General features: G+C 46.6%; 2 protein-coding genes across 5 annotated transcripts in view; one reads left to right on the forward strand and one right to left on the reverse strand.

Annotated features, from left to right (window-relative positions):
• Positions 1 to 20,000, forward strand: part of LOC306842343 (transmembrane protein 100-like) — a 234,037-nt gene that overhangs the window by 48,992 nt on the left and 165,045 nt on the right. The window lies entirely within an intron of this gene.
• The window catches only part of stxbp4 (syntaxin binding protein 4), a 34,718-nt gene that overhangs the window by 10,727 nt on the left and 3,991 nt on the right, over positions 1 to 20,000 (reverse strand). For 2 of the 4 annotated variants that reach the window (XM_079372519.1, XM_079372520.1), the window contains exons 2-17: positions 18,109 to 18,202; positions 11,676 to 11,749; positions 11,477 to 11,572; positions 11,284 to 11,353; positions 10,781 to 10,855; positions 8,920 to 9,005; positions 8,356 to 8,509; positions 7,019 to 7,151; positions 6,531 to 6,637; positions 6,038 to 6,263; positions 5,780 to 5,864; positions 5,464 to 5,543; positions 4,666 to 4,762; positions 3,780 to 3,910; positions 3,289 to 3,378; positions 3,104 to 3,169 (exon numbers count right to left, since the gene is read on the reverse strand). In XM_079372519.1, coding sequence (XP_079228645.1) covers positions 3,104 to 3,169; positions 3,289 to 3,378; positions 3,780 to 3,910; positions 4,666 to 4,762; positions 5,464 to 5,543; positions 5,780 to 5,864; positions 6,038 to 6,263; positions 6,531 to 6,637; positions 7,019 to 7,151; positions 8,356 to 8,509; positions 8,920 to 9,005; positions 10,781 to 10,855; positions 11,284 to 11,353; positions 11,477 to 11,572; positions 11,676 to 11,749; positions 18,109 to 18,202 — 1,664 coding nt within the window. Of the gene's footprint in view, positions 1 to 3,103; positions 3,170 to 3,288; positions 3,379 to 3,779; positions 3,911 to 4,665; positions 4,763 to 5,463; positions 5,544 to 5,779; positions 5,865 to 6,037; positions 6,264 to 6,530; positions 6,638 to 7,018; positions 7,152 to 8,355; positions 8,510 to 8,919; positions 9,006 to 10,780; positions 10,856 to 11,283; positions 11,354 to 11,476; positions 11,573 to 11,675; positions 11,750 to 14,709; positions 14,729 to 18,108; positions 18,577 to 20,000 lie in introns of those variants that run through there. The other 2 variants (XM_079372517.1, XM_079372518.1) reach the window with 2 other exon arrangements.

The following is a 20,000-nucleotide window of genomic DNA, read 5'->3' on the forward strand; positions in this document are numbered from 1 at the left end:
TTCAAATGCATCAAAAATAATCCATCAATTAAAAAACTGTTGTCCATCGTGTTACGTGCTTTAGTTTTGTTTATGTGCTTTTGTTCGTCTCTCCTGATCGAGCACACCTGTGTCCTCTCTGCAACCAGAGGGCGGAGTCTCTGCAACCAGAGGGCGGAGTCTAAAGAGCAGAGGGGAGTCGGGTCAGTGGACCGTTGGGCTCTTTGTGTTTTTTGGTTGAAGTCTTTAATTTAAGATCACATCGGCTTCCGTTTTGTTTTTGTCTTCAGTTTGTAAATTATTTGAAACTTTGACTCATATTTTGTACCAGCTTCTCTTCCCGGGGTTTCATTTTATTCTTACTCGCCGGGGGGGGGAGGGGGGGGGGGGGGGACGTATCACATCTCTTCATCATGTCACGTTCCCGCAGTAACGCAGTAACCTTTAACCTGGTCTTTCCCCATACTTCTTATCATTGCATAAAACAGACGTTCTTTGACTTATTTCAACTCTGTTACTAAAATAAAAAGGCTGTTTGAGTTTCAGCTGCGGGTCCGTCTGTGTGTGTGTGTGTGTGTGTGTGTGTGTGTGTGAGGGAAACCAGTTACATAACTCTCAGGATGGTGAAACAGACACCCACAACTCTGAGACACAGTAACACCTCTTTACTGGGAAGCAGCCACTCCCAGTACTGTTGGCTCACTGGAAACCAGTAACTTTAAGCGTTCAGCTGTGAAATAAACACGGCAGAGCTGCAGTCCCGTGATCCTCAGATCATTAACCCTGAGGAGGAAACACAGAGCATGACTTCCACATCACTTTATCTCTGCTCAGAAGGAAACAGCAGGCGGACACGGGCCTGATCTCTCCAACAGCCTTCATTTCAATCACTCTGTGGTTTGGGTGAAAGGAGATGAAGACATTAAGATCATTACTATCTAAATATTTGAATATGGAAACAGCTGATTGAAAAGAGTCACAGTGTGACGTCCACGTGTGCTCCGTCCTTTTCCTCCATAAACACAAACACGCCTCAATATGAAGATTCAAACTGAGCCTCGTCTCTCCTCCTTCCTGTGGTGCTGTCATATGTGAGGAGAGCTACAGGACACACACTCACACACACACACACACACACACACGGAGTGAGTGCAGTCCATCTGTTCCCTTCCTTTTCTCAGCCAAGCTGCAGGCCATCTTTAAATTCTGCAAATCACTGTTCCTAGAAAAAGGCAGCGAGTGTGTGATGTTTGTATAAAAACGACAAAAACTAAAGAGCAAACACACACACACACACACACACACACACACACACACACACACACACACACACACACACACACACACAACTCCAGAGTCTGTGGAGGAAATTAACAAGAACTCAAAGTCTAAAAAAAGACGATATTTAGACTTTTCTGATCTTTGCTCGAGTTTGTCATCAAGTTTTAAAAACATACATTTTAAATGTTATTGTTTACGGTGAGAAGGCAGCCCACCTGGGGGAGGGGCTACTGCCCTTTGTGATGTCATGAAGGGAAAACCTCCAAACGGCCTGTTTGAGCAGGCAGAAGACAGAGAGGATGGACTCGTCTCATCATCGGGGGGTTTGTAGACACATAGAGACACATGTTAGAGGGACATGGAGGAGTGTCAGACCTCATACTGAATATGTTGACGTGTTTTCTACACGTCAGAGGACATCACAGAAAAAGACCGCCCAGGTTGAAACGCTTCTTTAGAGACGTTTTGTGCAGCAGGTGGAGGTCAGAGAGCTCTTCTGAGCGTGTGTGTGTGTGTTCATGTGTGTGTGTGTGTGTGTGTGTGTGTGTGTGTTCATGTGTGTGTGTGTGTGTGTTCATGTGTGTGTGTGTGTGTGTGTGTGTGTGTGTTCATGTGTGTGTGTGTGTGTGTTCGGCATGGTCTTGTTGGGTAACTAAGGGATCCCAGCATGAGCTCCCCCTCCTCCAGCTGCGGCCCCCTGAGAGGCCAGCCGTCTGACCTGAAGGTCTAATGAGTGTTGCAGGAAGAAAAGAGCATGAACCTGAGAGTCGCACAGTGTTCTGCTCCTCTGTGCTGCCTTTATGTTTGTTTGCTGCATTGTTTGAGCGTTATGTAATAATAATGTCTCCATCTCTCAGCTGCTTACTTCACTAAAAGCCATGAGAGTGCTGGTGAAATGTGTGTTATGTGTCTGTGTTACTCAGGACTAAAAGCTTCTTATATGTGAGACTCTGTATGTGAGCCTGAGGATGGATGCTTCACATTCAAACCTCGGACTGTTAAAGCACAAACACAGTGATCAGCAGCTTCTGCAGCTAAACCTGGATCGTCTTGTACTGTAAGTTTTATTTTTGTCCACAAGAGGGCAGCAGAAACAAGAAGACACAAACTGACAATGTGTTTCTCCCTCATCTGGGCCTGGAGCCCATCCCAGCTCTGATTGGGCGCGAGTTACACCCTGGACTGTTTGTCAGCCAATCACAGGGCTTATAGAGACAGACAACCAGCAGCCAGCAGGTAAGCTAACGTGGTCAGTCACTGCTGAGCTGAAACAAACCCAGAGAGACACTGCAGCTTTTTAAAGGACTCAACTGTCCGAGCACAAAGACATGAAAGGCTAAAGATGCTCAGGTCTACACACACACACACACACACACACACACACACACACACACACACACACACACACACACACACACACACAGATCTGAAACGTCCTGACATGTCTCTGTTGTTGCTGCGTCTAAAAGCGGATATTGATCGTTTACGTAACGGAATAAAAGTTTTGAAGCAGCAGAGTCAGAGAGGTGTGACTCACACACACACACACACACACACACACACACACACACACACACACAAACACACACACACACAAATACACACTCACTCACACATACACTCACACACAAACACACACACACACACACTCACACACACACACACACACACACACACACAAATACACACTCACTCACACATACACTCACACACAAACACACACACACACACACACACACACACTTACACATGCATGTAGCATGACCATCTGCTGACATTGTACTTCCTCATGTGTTTGATTGGTCATGTGAAACAGACGGGACGGTCTGAAGGTGTGACTCACCTGTTTGACCTTGTTAAGCTCCTCCTCCATCGTATGGTGAACTCTCTGAGACTCAACCAGCTGCTCCTGGGTCACAGACAAACAGGAAGTAAACAAGTCATCAGGATGTAAACATGCTAACAGGAAGTGTGTGTATGTGTGTGTGTGTGTGTGTGTGCAGGTGTGTGTGTGTGCGTGTGTGTTACCTGCAGCCTCTTGATCTCCCTCAGAGCCTCGATGTGTTCCTTTCTCAGCCTCTCCATCTCCTCCAGGTCGTCGGAGTCCGACAGTGACGCCTGCAGATGAATCAATGTTTATTATTATTATTATTAAAACCTTTAATGTTAATTATTATTATTATTAAAACCTTTAATGTTAATTATTAAAACCTTTAATGTTTATTATTATTATTATTATTATTAAAACCTTTAATGTTTATTATTATTATTATTATTAAAACCTTTAATGTTAATTATTAAGTGTGCTCAGTCTGATTCTAACTCAGATGCTGTTTGGCCGTGTAGAAAATCTTTATGTTGTGCTGACACGCCAACAGATCAATGTGTGTGTGTCTGCATCGAGCGCGCACACACACACACACACACACACACACACACACACACACACATACACTGCAGCACATGTAGATACTGAAGCTAATATTGATGAAAGGTTGACGGCAGCAGGGAGCTCGTACCTGCGAGTGTGTGTTCGTGTGTGACTCCAACAAACTGTAAAGGTCATCAGACGTGAAGTTGGATCCGGCCTGGGTGACGCCCAGCTCCTCCAGCTGAGGCTTAAACTGCTCCCTGATCAGGACCTCGAAATCTGCCAACACAGACAGAGGGTTTACCTGCAGGAGTTTATACAGCCTGTGACGTCGACTCCTGCCTGGAAACAAGCTTCACGTTGGTGTCGTCACCATCACAGCATTTTAAACTTCTAAATCAATCCAGGAAAAACATTTGAACAAAAAGAAGTCCTAGGTGTCCAACGTTTCTAAATACACTTCTGCACGCTGTCTTAACTGCATTTGAACAGCAGAGGGAGACACTGAGGAGGCTTATCTATGGTACTCCTAAAGGGACAAAATAGCATAAAATGAAGTGCAAATGTTTAAAAAGCAGTTGAGGGAATCACTCCCATGATTCCCCGTCAGCCACGATGTCATCTTGTGTTGTTTGGATTGAGAGCCCCCTGGTGGTGGAATCTAAATACTTAAACTGCCTTGAATTCAGAGTTTCCTACATTTGATCCATCTATTGATTAATATGCTTTACCCAGAAAACATCAACAAATACACAAACTGTAGTCCTAAACATGATTCATCCAAAAAACAAGCAAACAAAGTTTCCAGGCGCTGATAAAAAATATTTGTCCAAACTGACAACCTGGTTTCATAAACACGTCGCAGCTTTAAACACAAAGAAATGTCCTGCATGTTTAACACACAAACATCAGAACAACCAATGACAGCACGCAGGAGGAAGGTGACAGGCGACGAGACTCTGTCAGCTGAAGAACTACAGGAAGAAAAGGAAAAACTACAATTCAGAGGGTGGAACAAGGATGGAGATAATTACCTGCGAAGGCCACCGTCCCTGCAGCATCAGGTTGTAGTCTGGACCTGAACGTCTGCCACTGAGCCTCTGTGGGCTTCAGACCGAGTAGATCCAGAGCCTGCGCACACACACACACACACACACACACACACACACACACACACACCACACACACACACACACACACACACACACACACACACACACACACACACACACACACACAGATCAATACACAGTGTGCAGCTGCCCTGACACAAACATCGACAAACAGTCACATCCTGCTGTCACGTTCGGATACAAAGCACTCGCAGCTCGACCTCATTGTGGATTGTTTTTTGCGATGCTGAAGAGGAGCCGTCCCCCGACAGGAAGTTGATATCTTCTGTTCATGAAGATGTGTGTTTATCAGCACCTTCTCAAGCTGTGCCTGAACGTTGTTGTTTTCAGCTGAGCGAGGCCGGCTGAGGCCTGCAGGCAGAATCTGACCTACACGCTCGATGGATCGAGGATCCAACCTCTGCTCTGAAGTTCAAACAGTCCCACACACACACGTACAGTGTGTACTGTGTTTATCATGTTTACAATAATCAGCTGTTTCCTCACCTGTGCTTCTCTTATCTGTCACTTTCAGTTTGTGGTGATTTATTTCAATTTCAATATTCAGAACACTGAAAACACACACACACACACACACTTACACACACACACACACACACACACACACACACACACACACACACACACACACACACACACACACACACACACACACACACACACACACACACACACACACACACACACTCACGGCCCTACCTGCTCCAGTCTGTCCAGTTTGAAGCGACAGCTGGTGCTGATGGAGCATTTGGTCTGAGGAGCCTGACTGCTGGAAGGTTCTGGAGAAACAGACAGAAAGTGTCAGTGCATGTTGAACCTGTACGATGAGCGTCTGCTGAGAGAAGAAAACACTTCCACCTCTGTATGCCTTCAAAATAAAAGCTCTGTAAATAAACAGGCTCAACACGTGGACAGATCTGAGAGTGCTTTCTCCTCTGCTGATCATTGAAGTAAATAATTAGTGAAAGGTCTTGAACCCTGTCAGAAGAGTCCGGTCCAGTGTGTCAGAACATACCAGGGTGTGCTTCTGTGATTCTGTTGTCCTCTGGTGGCGAGGAGATGCATGGCGGCGGCTCTGTTCTGGCTGCAGTCACTCGCACCTGCAAACATTTTACCAACATGTCAACAGTGTTCTGATAATGAGCTGATAATGAGCTGATAATGGATCCGTCTCCACGCTCTGAGGAGGTTAAAGAGTGTCTGAAGGGACTTTTGAGGTTTGTGTTTTTGCTCTTTTTCCTGCGATGGAGCTTCTTCGTGTTGGACCTCTCACCTGGCTCACGTTGACGGCCGGCAGAGTCTCGCTGGCCGGGTTTCGGCTCGAGGTGATCTTGGTGATGACAGCGGGCTGAGGAGGATTGACCCCCAGCCCCGGGCTCCTGGTCTGAGGTCCGACTCCTACGCCGGGCCCCTGGAGGGAGATGGGACTGTGAGGCCCGCTGCTGGAGCTGGAGGACGACCTCCGCCTGATGAAGGCAATTTCTACTGTGGGGTCCGGTCTGCAACGTGACAACATGCAAAACAGTCAGTCTTTTATAACTATCATATCTGTCTACTCATGTGAGTGACAGCTTGTTGGTTCAGAATCAGAATCCAAACGTTCAGCAGAGAGTCAAAAACCTGAAAATGGATTGACATATAGCTCCACTGCATAAACTCAAGTCTGAGCAGATCGAGCAGGAACACAAGAGTGAAAGGAGATGATCAGGATCATCAGGTGAATGTGGCTCATAATAAGTGTGGGGGGGGGGGCGGGGGGGTTTGACCTGAGCTTGGTGCGTGTCAGGATGCTCCTGGCCTCCTCATACGTCACTCCGATCAGCGACTCTTTGTTGATGGACACCAGCTGATCTCCCACCTGCAGCCTGCCGTCCTGAAACAACAGGAAAATACAGAAACATTTCCTTCTTGGAATTACGTCGACAAATATCTTTAATATTGGCTCTAATGTCGTTGTACACCTGTGTAATAACAATAAAGACATTCTGCTCTCCTCCATTTAAATACATGTTTCAGGAGACTTTTGTACATTTTCTTTTTCCTTTAAGACAAAACGATTTGCAATCTAACAAATCAAATATGTTTGGACCTCTTTACATGATGCACACACTAAATGATGTCCAGGCTTTGCCCTTAAACAAGCATTGGACAGATGTGTGTTGTTGTGTTTCATCCTGTTTGTTGTTGTTTTCACTGTGTTTGCTTGTGTCTGTGTGAGAGGGATTCTTCGTACGCACTCAGTGAGGGTGCTGACCTTGTGACAGTCTCCTCCAGGCACTATTTCCTGAATTAACACCATTGGTCCCTCTGCTCGGTTGGCTCCGCCCTTGATGACCAGCCCCAGGCCTGTTCCCTTGGCGACGCATATTAACTGAATGATGCTGTCACTGGGGAGAGAGACGGGGAGAGAGGATGACACTAAGCATGATTAAAAACTACAAAGCCATGCCGCCGCTGCCGCTCACATTCAATCCCACATGACATAATCTGTTACCCTCCTCCTCCTCTTCCTCTCTCTTCAGTCTCCTTACAAAACTCTGGAAATTGATGAAATGTTTCAGGCTATTTTTAGCTGTTACCAGTGTTCCTCTCCCACATTTATGTAACCTTCACCCAACAAGACAAACATTTATCTTAATAAGAAGCTATGCTAATGTGCAGATTGCAAAAGTCTCTATTGGGCATATTATGTGGAATAATCCCAATCAGTGTATGTGTAAAATAATTTGAATTTGGTTTTAATCAGATAAAGGTCACCTAAAAAGCCTCTGCATGTTTCTAATAAGCTCCAGCAGCAGAAAGCTGCTCAAACTAGGATCAATGTTGGAGATGCTTTTGAAACATGGAGAGAGGTTAGAACGCAGAAAGCTTTACAGACCCATGCAGAGCTGGCTAAACACTGAAGCTACAGTGTCCACCACATGCAGAGCTGGCTAAACACTGAAGCTACAGTGTCCACCACATGCAGAGCTGGCTAAACACTGAAGCTACAGTGTCCACCACATGCAGAGCTGGCTAAACACTGAAGTTACAGTGTCTCTACATGCAGAGCTGGCTAAACACTGAAGCTACAGTGGCCACCACATGCAGAGCTGGCTAAACACTGAAGCTACAGTGTCCACCACATGCAGAGCTGGCTAAACACTGAAGCTACAGTGTCCACCACATGCAGAGCTGGCTAAACACTGAAGCTACAGTGTCCACCACATGCTGACCTGTGTGAGAGGAGGGGGGGGAGACAGCTCTCTGTGATGATTAGAGTTTAGACTGCAGTACTCATTTTAAACACTAGGGGGCAGCTCTGTGTGATGATTAGAGTTTAGACTGCAGTACTCATTTTAAACACTAGGGGGCAACTCTCTGTGATGATTAGAGTTTAGACTACAGTACACATTTTAAACACTAGGGGGCAGCTCTCTGTGATGATTAGAGTTTAGACTACAGTACTCATTTTAAACACTAGGGGTCAACAATGATCAATCTTTGCAGTGGTGAAGTTGCTCTTTACCTCAAGTTTTACTCTTAGCGTGCATCTGTGCAGACATAATTTGTATAATCAATGAATTGTGCAGCTGTGAGTGTGCTGTTTACCTGAAGGCGTGCATGGGCGTGTGCACGGTGTAAGCGGAGTTAGCATTGTAAGGAGGGTTGTGAGTGTAGGTAGTGACTCCTTCTTTAGGACTGAGGAGCTGAGGACTCTCTGATCGGGACGAAGAAGAGGAGGAGGCCGTGTCTGTGAACTTCCCTGATTCAAAAGGATAAAAGCAGACGGCGTACAGGTGAGCAGGAGACACCTGAACACAGACACGACTCTACAAACTCACTGCTCCACTTTTCACAAAATGTGAGCTCAAGGGGGTTTACAGACATGATCAGATACAGGATCAGAGTGGATTTACAACAACACACTTCACACACATGATGAAGAGGAGCGAGGACACCTGAAGAGGAGGAGATCATGTGACCTTTTTAACACTTGTAGAAGCTCGGGATGTTTAAAACAGGAAACTAGAAATATTTAGAAGATTCCCAGAGTTCAGTAAAGTGAGGAGATTTTAAGAGAATGACATTTTACATTCTGCTTTTTGGGCTCCAGAGGATACGGGATATCCTCAGTGCACTTCCTGGTTGAGAAACACGTATATGAGTGTTTACCTGTGGAGAGCTGAGTGGGGGAGATCCGTCCTGAAGCTGTGACATTATTGGAGCCGTACTTTTCCATCAGCTCAGAGAACTCCCTCCTGAAACACCAAAATACAGACACAACAGTCAAACAATGACAAAGACTTGTATGAAGAGTTGAGTTTGCATATTATTAGAAGCATTCTTCTTTCATCTTTTAAAACCTCCCTCTGCCTGCATGCTTTATAACTTCATCCATTTTTTACCATTTCAGTTTGGCTGCTCTATTTCTGTCTGCAGCTCTTTGATAAAACGCATGTCAGCTGACAGTTTGTTCTGCATTTTTAAAAAGTTCACACAAAAATCACATCAACAGATAATGCAAAGGACAGATTACAAACTGCTTCACTCTGCGAGTCTGTTTTCAGATATTAAACCAAAGACAGCCTCAGAGCACATCTTAGATTTCCTTTCTTTGCAAAATGAGGACGTGAAACATTCATGCAAGTTGACTTTTTAATAGTAAATTCAGTGTTAACTATTCCTCCAGACATTTTAATAAACTTTCTGACTTTCACGTCTGGGAAACATTTTAAAAATGACACAAACATGAGTCAGTCACAACGTCCTGCTCTGATGACTCTGCACCAATAAGCTCAGACCACTCGTCTGTTTTCCTGTTTTTATCCTCTGATCCTGTGAGGACACAACAAACAAATCCTGCAGCATGATTTCATCAGCTCCCTGCGTCGCACTGTGACTCTTAATGACACGCAGTGAACAACTCCCAGGGTCCAAGTATTGATTATGGATGCAAAGATTAATTGTGAAATCTTGATAGATGGATTCAAAGGTGTCGAGGCTCACGTCGGTGCTCTGACAAATTAATCTCAATCTAACGGTGAGCGTCACCACTGTCTTTTAAATCAGAGGGGTGGAAGCATTTTAGCTTCAAGACAGAAAATGAAAAAGATGAGAAGATAACAGACGAGACAAAGTGTGTGACAAAATGACAAGAAGACGTTGAACTACACAAATATCACAACCAACATGATGACAAGCTCCAAACGCCTCCACAAAAACAAAGTAGGTTAACAATGTCTGCTGTGAAAACAGGCTTTTTGAATGGCTGTGACTTCCTGTGCTTCTGCAGCCAGCCTCTAGTGGACACTCCAGGAACTGCAGGAGTTTACACTTTCTGCTTTCAGTTCATGTTCTTAGCCTCAGCTCACATCAGATGTTTATTTTTTCCAGGGACAAATCAATTGTTAAATATTGATACTTTAGTTTTGTGCTTGTAATTGAACTCCTGTTTTGAGTGTCTGTAAAAGTATTTTCAAATGGAGCCTGCTGAGCATCCTGCCAGGCTGAAGCAGAGTGTTCTCTTTCTGCTGATCAGTGTGCCATCAGCTGGAGCTCGAACCCCGTGGACGGGCGGGCGGACGGACAGCACAGCGGCCTTATTGTGTCACTATGCATTTGTCTCGGCGTGGCAGGCTGATACGTGGAAAAGCACAGGAGCCAGCAGAGTGCCAGGTCAGGTTACCTCCCGCTGGTGAAGAACAGGACTGACACGTCACTGCAGAGTTTACACCAAGGACGGACCAAAGTAATCACATTTAGACTAAAGGTTTCTCACAGTGGTATTCTCATGGAAGCTGTACAGTCAGACAGTCTTTGAACGCATCATCAGACCGAGGCGTTGGGTAAATGATCCAATCAAAGGGTTTACAAACTATGACCTGGTTTTCTTGGTTTCAGAGCAGAGAATTTCTTCATCTCTGCCACTCAGCGTGGGATCATGGGAGTTGTTGTCCATTGCAACGTAACTTTCAAAAAACCTCCAGAAGAAAAGAAAACCTGCAGGTTTACATGGAGGCGACTTTGGTCTTACCTGGCTTCATCGTCTCTGGCGATCAGCAGCGACATGTGATTAGAGAGCGAGGCGGTCCGCAGGATCTCCACCGCCCTATCAGGAGGCAGGACAGGCTGTCAGCTGTTGTGCAGGTGAACATGGCACACGTATAAAGTACACATCTTAAATATCTCATGTTACTACAGAATGCACTTTAATGCAGATCTCCGTTTTTAAAGATGGATAAATCCTGGTTAGAATATAACGATCTGTTGTCCATTTTTTGTTTTGTTTTTCCTGCACACACCAAAGCCTGCTGACATGTGATTGGTCAACACAGACAATCCAGACCCATCAAAAATCCAAGTACCAGACATTTTGAAAACTTTCACCGAAAGAGCTTCACTACAACGAGGCTTAAGAATTTAAAAAAGCTGCTACCTCAAAAGACCTCTGCCAAAACACACACACACACACACACACACACACACACACACACACACACACACACACACTGCAGACACAACACATGTTGACGTCACCTCTCATTGGTCACCCCAGCCAGACTGATGTTATTGACATCCAGAATCAGGTCGCCGGACTTAAGCCGACCTGGAACAGAGAGTGACAATCAGACGGAGGCACAGACAGAACAGGTGAGGGGGGATCATGTTATTAACAGTGATTATAAAACTCTATGGTTGATTAAAATATCTTAAAAAAACAACGACCCACCGTCCTGAGCTGCCAGCCCCCCGGCTATCACCCGCTTGATGTAGATGCCGAACTCTTCTCCCGTGAACTCGCGGTAACCTCCGATTATTTTCACACCTGCGCATGCAAACACCAACCCAGGTAAGGTTGGACACGTCTCATAGAAAACAAACTATTTCAACAGCCAGAAGGTCACAGAGGTCAGGAGGAAGACTCTCACCTAGTCCCTTCCTGCAGTCGCAGAACTCCAGCCTCTGTACGGCTCGGTTGATGCCGTGTGGGCCCATGATCGTCCTGGCAACGAGCAAAAACACACAACAGATTCAAAAACATATCAACATCCTCCTGACTCACCCAAAGCTTTCCCTCTCCCTCTCTCTCTTTGGTCTCTCTTTCTCTGCGCCGTACTCGGCTGCAGAAAATAATCAAATCATCCCAGGATTTTGTGGTTTTCTCCCCTCCCTCACTCCCTCCCTTAGTCGCATCCAGACCAATAAAATCTGCTGCCTGTTTAACGACACGGCATCTCAACCGTGCAAAGATGTTGACAAAAAACAAACAGGATTTAATCACACACAAAAAACCATTACAGAGTGATCATGATATCCTCAACAGTCCCTGAGCGTGTGTGTGTGTGTGTGTGTAAGGTTCGATAGTGTCCTCTGCTGGTCTGGTCCTGGGGCTCAGATCCTCCTCACATCAGGGCTGCTGACACTTATGCGTGTGTGTGTGTGTGTGTGTGTGTGTGTGTGTGTGTGTGTGTGTGTGTGTGTATAGAGATGTGCGTGCCTGTGTGTGAGATGGTTCAATAAAGTCCTCGGTAATAATAATAATAATAATAATAATAATAATAATAATCGAGCTGTCTGCGCAGACTCACGCAGACCCGGTCCAGTCCAGCTGTCTGCTGGTCTGGACCGGCTGTCTGCTGGTCTGGACCGGCTGTCTGCTGGTCTGGACCGGCTGTCTGCTGGTCTGGTCCGGCTGTCTGCTGGTCTGGACTGGCTGTCTGCTGGTCTGGACTGGCTGTCTGCTGGTCTGGACCGGCTGTCTGCTGGTCTGGTCCGGCTGTCTGCTGGTCTGGACCGGCTGTCTGCTGGTCTGGTCCCGGGGCTCAGATCCTCGTCACATCAGATCTTCTGACACGTGTGTGTGTCTGTGCGAGTGTCAAAACGCCAAACGTCTTGTATCTGTGCAGATTGTTTCAGGCCCAGCTGGCCCCGATGAGAACTTGAACCACAGGATGCTCTGTGCGTTTGTGTCTCTGACTTTCCTCTCTGATGTTTATCTACTCTGGTCAGAAATAGACTCCACATGTATTTCGAGCAGAGCAGGAGATTGCGTCACTTTAAAATGCTTGGCTTTAAAGGTATGTTAAGTCAGTGAAAGAGACAATCGTCATGGCAACAGATGGAGATGAAGTTTTGCTTTTATTGTTTAATCAAACGTGTTTCAGAAGCACACCAGCACTCTTCAGGTTTGGTCCCGTGAAGGAAACACTGCATGCCCCAGAAGCATCTTTCCGTGTGTCACATAGAGACGAGGAGTCGAGTTAGAAGTTTCACTTGTGATCTAAAGCAGGTGAAGGTCAGTAGAGCAGGCGGGCGAGTAAGAGGAAGTACACTCATCCGGTGAGTGATCACGTAAACGGGGCACAGTGCCAGCAACCCAGCAGGGCTCAGGGAGTGATGGAGGCTAAGTGGTAAGCACATTAGACGATACAGCACAGAATGAATGGTAGAGACTGGTGTGGCGTAAATGGATTGCACATCTTTAGCTCCTTGGCAGCCCACTCCAAGAGCTATACACTCACACATGTCATCATTCAGCCAATCAAACACAATCATACTTCTGCCCTTCACTGTCACTCACACACCTTGAGGACAACTTCAGGAGAACTCAAGGTGTCTTCTTCTGCAGCCTCGAACCTGCAGAGTGAGAACCAGGGGATCGAACCGCTGAAGAGTGCAGGCTAATGGGTCAGCTGACGTGGCATGACCTGAACACAGGGGTGAGGTGCTAAGCTTTTGGTTTTGTTGATGCCGAATGGATTTGCAACGAACAAACAACATCGTCATTCCATATGCCGTGTGCTTTGTTTCCACTGCATCAGACAAAGGCCGTGTTCAGAGATGCACGTTTCCAGATTGTTTTTTAATAGAACGGATGGGGGGGGGGGGGGTGGGGGTGGAAATCCACGAGGAATCTGTTTTTTGCAAATTGGATCAAAGTCACAAACAACAATGACGTCAAATCTGCAGGAACAGATGTTCAGACAAGGATGAGCAGAATCGATGCTGGCAGCAGTTAGAGGATGACAATATGGAGGAGAACACAGAGAACTTGATGATTACCCAAACAGCAATCTCCTGTGTTGATAAATTAAGCCAATGCGGAAGTTCAAAATCCTGCAGTTCCTCGAGTGGCCACTGGAGGCGATCACAAAAGACCCGGCGGTCCCGTGCGCACCCCATATTTAAATATTAAAATACTTTTGACAGCAGAGATGAACATGTTTACAGCCTGGTACAAAAAGGTTTAGTCTGACTAGAAACTACTACTACGACATACACACGGGACTCGACAGTGGTTAGCCGAAGACTTCAGGCCCGCCTCAGCTCCAACTCCTCACCTGATGTTAAGTAAAAATCAAGTTTTGATAGAGTCATTGTTTACACTCTGGTGACCAGTGGATGGTAACGGATCGCCAATTCTGAGACATTACAGACAGCTCAGCTCTCGGCTTCCCTTTGTGGAAATCTGTTCAGGAGCAGAATCTAAAGTTAGAAGGAGGACATACTGGCTGCTGCATTGTTGTCAGAGAAGCTTCAACACAGCATGTTTCCTTCATGATCACACAGGAAGAGAGCAGCTCTCTGATTGGTCCTTTAAATCTGAAGATTACTTGTATTTATAACCAACAAAGATTGAAGAGTACAGAAGCATCCGTCCTAAAAAGTCATTTTTACAAATGAAACTTGTTTGAAACAGTCAGTAAAAAGACTTCATAATGTTCACTGTAAAGTTCACACACGATTGTTCCTGCGTCAGTCTGATTCAAGGACACCGCTGAGACAAAGATTAGCATGTCAGAAAAGACTCTCTCTAGATTTAAACCGTCGTCTTTATCTTGCAGCCTCCAACAATCGGAACAAAAGAGACAAAAAGTGAAACTGCAACAGCAACACATCGAGACGAGAAGTTCAAACACATCTCTCCTGAACATTCATCTGACAGCTTTATTTCTGACTTACTGGATGAACTCCTTCACACCTCCGACAGTGAAATCCAGTCAAGGTGGAGATTAAAACAAAACCGCTTGAATGTTTGCACGCTCTGATGTCATCGTGGTTTCCTTCTGTCTTTGGTTTTTGTCTTCAGGTAAAGCGAGCTGTGAGGCTACGTATAAGGCGAGTTATGTAAGGGATAACGTACAGGGAAGAGGATGAATAAAGATTTCAGGGTGAAGCGGAGGTCGCTCTGAGCTCTCCGGAGAGGCTTATTTTTAAATATTAGGACCTCACGCCGCCCGAGAGTAGACATATTATTTATCATAAGAGGCTGCAGATTAGATGTAACCTCACACTGTTCAAAGAGCTGAAAAGTACAAACAGGATTTTCTTATGAGTTTCGATTGAATGCAGCATGTGCTAAATGTTCGGATGGTTCCCCACCTGTGGAGCCGTGGTCACCACTTCCTGTTGAAGCCAAATTCGGTGTTCTTAAACGCCTTCCTCTACACTTTGCACAGTCTCGAGGGGCCAGTCTTGATTTACTATCTCAGGGTCTACCTTTGGGTCTACCTCAGGGTCTACCTCAGGGTCTACCTCAGGGTCTACCTCAGGGTCTGTCTCAGGGTCTGTCTCAGGGTCTGTCTCAGGGTCTACCTCTGGGTCTACCTCAGGGTCTGTCTCAGGGTCTGTCTCAGGGTCTGTCTCAGGGTCTGTCTCAGGGTCTACCTCTGGGTCTACCTCAGGGTCTACCTCAGGGTCTGTCTCAGGGTCTGTCTCAGGGTCTGTCTCAGGGTCTGTCTCAGGGTCTGTCTCAGGGTCTACCTCTGGGTCTACCTCAGGGTCTACCTCTGGGTCTACCTCTGGGTCTACCTCAGGGTCTACCTCAGGGTCTGTCTCAGGGTCTGTCTCAGGGTCTGTCTCAGGGTCTGTCTCAGGGTCTACCTCTGGGTCTACCTCTGGGTCTACCTCAGGGTCTACCTCAGGGTCTACCTCAGGGTCTGTCTCAGGGTCTACCTCTGGGTCTACCTCAGGGTCTACCTCAGGGTCTACCTCAGGGTCTGTCTCAGGGTCTACCTCAGGGTCTACCTCAGGGTCTGTCTCAGGGTCTATCTCAGGGTCTATCTCAGGGTCTGTCTCAGGGTCTACCTCAGGGTCTGTCTCAGGGTCTACCTCAGGGTCTACCTCAGGGTCTGTCTCAGGGTCTGTCTCAGGGTCTATCTCAGGGTCTGTCTCAGGGTCTACCTCAGGGTCTGTCTCAGGGTCTACCTCAGGGTCTGTCTCAGGGTCTGTCTCAGGGTCTACCTCAGGGTCTGTCTCAGGGTCTACCTCAGGGTCTGTCTCAGGGTCTACCTCAGGGTCTACCTCAGGGTCTACCTCAGGGTCTGTCTCAGGGTCTACCTCAGGGTCTGTCTCAGGGTCTACCTCAGGGTCTCCCCCTCGTTGTGCGTCCTGGAAAACCTCCAGCGGGAGGCATCCATGAGGTCATCGATCTCTCACGCTGAGCTGGACCCTCATTCGTTAACCACCTACAGGTCATGACCTCGGATTGGGTTGGAATGACGGTTGACCGTCAGACAGAAAGCTTTGCCTTCGGGCGCCGCTGATGGTCCAATACGACCACGTTACGAGAAGTTGCTCGAGACTTCACAAGAATCTGCCGACGTGAGTTCACTAGATCTCCTTTAAAAGTTCCTGCAGGTGTTCGGTCTGAAATCAATCAGAGTTAAAGTACATGAAGCTATAAAACCTGCTTTCTTTGATGCCTTCTTCATACGTGCAAACAGAAATGTTTGAGATTCACCTCCAACTACAGAATCATCTTGGTGAGACTTGAGAGTGCACATCACATCGGGGGAGCGTTTGTTTGTACACAATGACGCTCGCCGCCCCCTCGTCTGCTGCTTCCTTCATCCTGCATGTTACTACTTTGTTCAGCGCTCACAGGATGCAAAGAGAAATCCAACAACTATGGCCTTTCCATGTATCTGTGAGTCCGTGAAAAGGAGAATCGCAGTTCAGCCGCTCCGAGCTTCATAAACACACGACGACATGCAGCGAAGCCGTCAGCAGGGACACGAGGAAGCAATTAAACTGATCACTTAATACCTGATAATCTGCATTACCTGCCGCGAGCGATTACCATCACTCACCGGCCCGCTGCCAGGGGGATCACGCAGTAACAAAGGCAGAGACACGGGGACAGACTGAACACACACACACACACACACACACACACACACACACACACTCTGCAGAAGAAGAAGGGGAGCGCTCTTACTGCCAGATTAATTGTTCAGTGTCGAATGTTGGGCTCAGATTAAAGATTAAAGACTCAATATTTCTTGCCCTGACTCAGCATGTTCCTAACCAATCATAGTTCTTCGTCCTGAACACCTGTGTGATGTCATAAGAAGGATGAGGAGGTAACCGACTTCCCAGAGCGACAACGTAAACAAATAACTGAATGTCTCTGATGCTGCGTTCATGTGCTCTTCACTTTGTTTTCTTCAGAGAAGTTAAACAAAAACAACAACATGTTTATAAACAACAAATAACATGCGATGAATGTTATCGTCAAAACATGTCCAGGTCGCTCTGATTGGACAGAAACGTATTTTTATCAAATACATTCTGCAGTGAGTTGTAGCATCAGGATCATGTTCCAGTCCAACGTGTTGCTCTTCATGTTTACTGAGCCGCTCAGAACCAGGAGAGGACTTTAAAGAGGGAACGTGCAGAGATGGGTCATGCAGACAGATTATCAGCTACAGTTCAGACAGTCAACAGTTATTTTCATTTTTTGGAGGATGACTCATGTCGTCATGAGTCCCGGTGCAGGATTGAATTATGGCTGTGTTTTGTTCCTGAATATTTTTACTGATGTGCAGATCAAGCAATACATGTCTAAATGACCTGGCTGTGCATTTCACTTCAATAAATCTCTGCAGCTGTTTGTTCTACATGCTCAGAAGTTGATATTAACCCGACTGCAGCAGTATCTGTCTCTGACTGAAGGTACAATCTGTCTGAGAACAACTCAGCTAACTCCAGCTGTTGGATGAAACAAAAACACTGAAAAGTCTTTCACACTGTTCGAACTGAATCACCTGCTTTATTTACCTCAATAAATGTTGTCCTGTTCCTTTAAAGCAGCTCTAACATGGATGACCCAGAAGTGCACACATGCATGTGGACTTAAACTCAGAGGCATCTGCCAGCAAACAGGCTGTAAACCAATTTTCCCCTCTGAAGTCCGTGACCCACATCAACGAATGCAGCAAGAACGGCAGGGCGAGGACAAAGCATGAAAACAAAGGCTGAAAAAAAACACTTTTAGGGGACGAGGTTTCTTTAAAAAAAGAAGGAAGTGAGGAAAGGAAGTGAGGAAAGGAGGGTGGAGCGCAGGGAGAATTAGCTTACCAGTAGAGGAGAGACAGCCCATCGAATCGCTCCGCGTCCTGAGGGAGGAATGGCATCGCACGGCGGTGCAAGACAAAAAAAACCCTCAACCAACCTATCACACACACACACACTCACACACACACTCACACACACAAGAAGGCAAAGTGTTAGACTGGCATGAGACAGCAGCGGGTGCTTCTGAGGAGGAGACGGGATGAGAAGAGACGGGCTGCGGAGGTTCAAACCAGGTCGGCGTGTGTGACCGGAGCGCAGAGGAGAGGGATGGAAATCCGCCTCGACAGGGAGAGACACACGCTTACCTTTACTCACTAATCCATGCTGATGCCCGCCCGTCACACACACACACACACACACACACACACACACACACGCTACATAATCACACAGGCACACAGACGATGAAACTTTAAGCAGAAAGGCTGTGTTTCTGAAGACTTGTGCTTTCTCCAGCTGAGGGATTAGACCGGAGAGTTAAAAACACGGAGGCTTAGACGTCTGCACGCGCTGCCTCTTTGGAGTCTCACAGATGCATTTCAGAAACACAAATCACCTGTAAACATTTCACACTGGAGAAGGAAGTGAATGCAAATGTAGCTTGTCTGAGCGCACACAGGAGGATGAATGGTGGCTGTGAAGTGATGCTGCGTTCAAACAGAACAGATGGAAACAGTGACGGGGAGAAAGTGAGAGCGGCGCCAGCTTCAGGCATCATTAACGCTCGTTATCACAGACGATCTGGGCCTATTTCACTGGATCGCTGTCGGCTTAGCTGCGGTGATCCCTGTGGTGTCACCTGGCTGGAGATCTGACCTGTCTGCTCTGTCCCTGCAGGTGATCATCAGGTCAACTGGACACACTCGAGGACGCTGTACAGTCCACTACAGACACCGTCCCATGTTTAAGCTCTGTGTCCCGAATCAGCACAAAACATGATCAAACATGATTTGCGACATTCATCTGTCAATGAGTATGTCAGACAATGTTGTTGTCTGGACTGCTGCTGTTTTAACCAATAAAAAACCTCCGCACTGCCCCACAAGTCGAAGGTCAACACTGATGTGTGTGTTCATGTGTCAGTCGAGCTCAGCTGCAGCTGTTGCTTGGCTAGCTTATCATGCTAACACTCTAACAAAGAGCTCAAGGAGAGTAGTTTGACCTTTGACCCCAGAGGTCAGTTCATTTCTCTCTTCATAAAGAGAACGTGCAAAACATTGACGTCTGGTCTGGGTTTTTTAAGAACCTTCACCTCATGTCGCTCTTTCCCAAAGTCACACACTGAAAACATGTCGTGAACGCTTTTTTCAGGTTTGTGTCTCAGATGAAGCCCGAAGCGACTGACTGAAGACGTGGACGCTGCGACTCTCGCAGCCTGCTGGAGGAGGGCGCCGGCTGCAGATGCACTTTTCCCATCTGCAGACAGAGACGCTTCAGTCATTCAGACCCATGAAGACGAGCTCCCCGTGAATTCAGGGCACGTGACATGTTTGAATCAGGGAACAGGTGAAACAAGCCGAGCTGAAGACGTGAAGAATGAGATCATGACACAAACTGTGAACATCCTCCGCTGCGTCACACGACAGCAACAAAGGCAACTCCTCGATTTCAAAACTTCCTCAGCCGTTGGTACATTTGTACACAGACGGGGAACACGTCCACCCTCAGATTAACACGGGGTCATGTGAAGAAATGATTTCCAGTCACACCTCTGAGACGGTTCTGATGTGGTCACGGCGTGACGTGTGTGGTTTATGAAAGTTAACCACACAGGAACTTCCTCAGAGACCACTTAAATATGAACGCATCAGAAATCTCTGCGTTCAGCTGTGACTTCCTTCCACGCGTCTGACGGGTGAGTTTCAGGTTTTAATACATACAGTGATGAGTTTTAC

The sequence above is a fragment of the Symphodus melops genome (genome assembly GCF_947650265.1).
Source record: "Symphodus melops genome assembly, chromosome: 21".
Taxonomy (NCBI): Eukaryota; Metazoa; Chordata; class Actinopteri; order Labriformes; family Labridae; genus Symphodus; species Symphodus melops.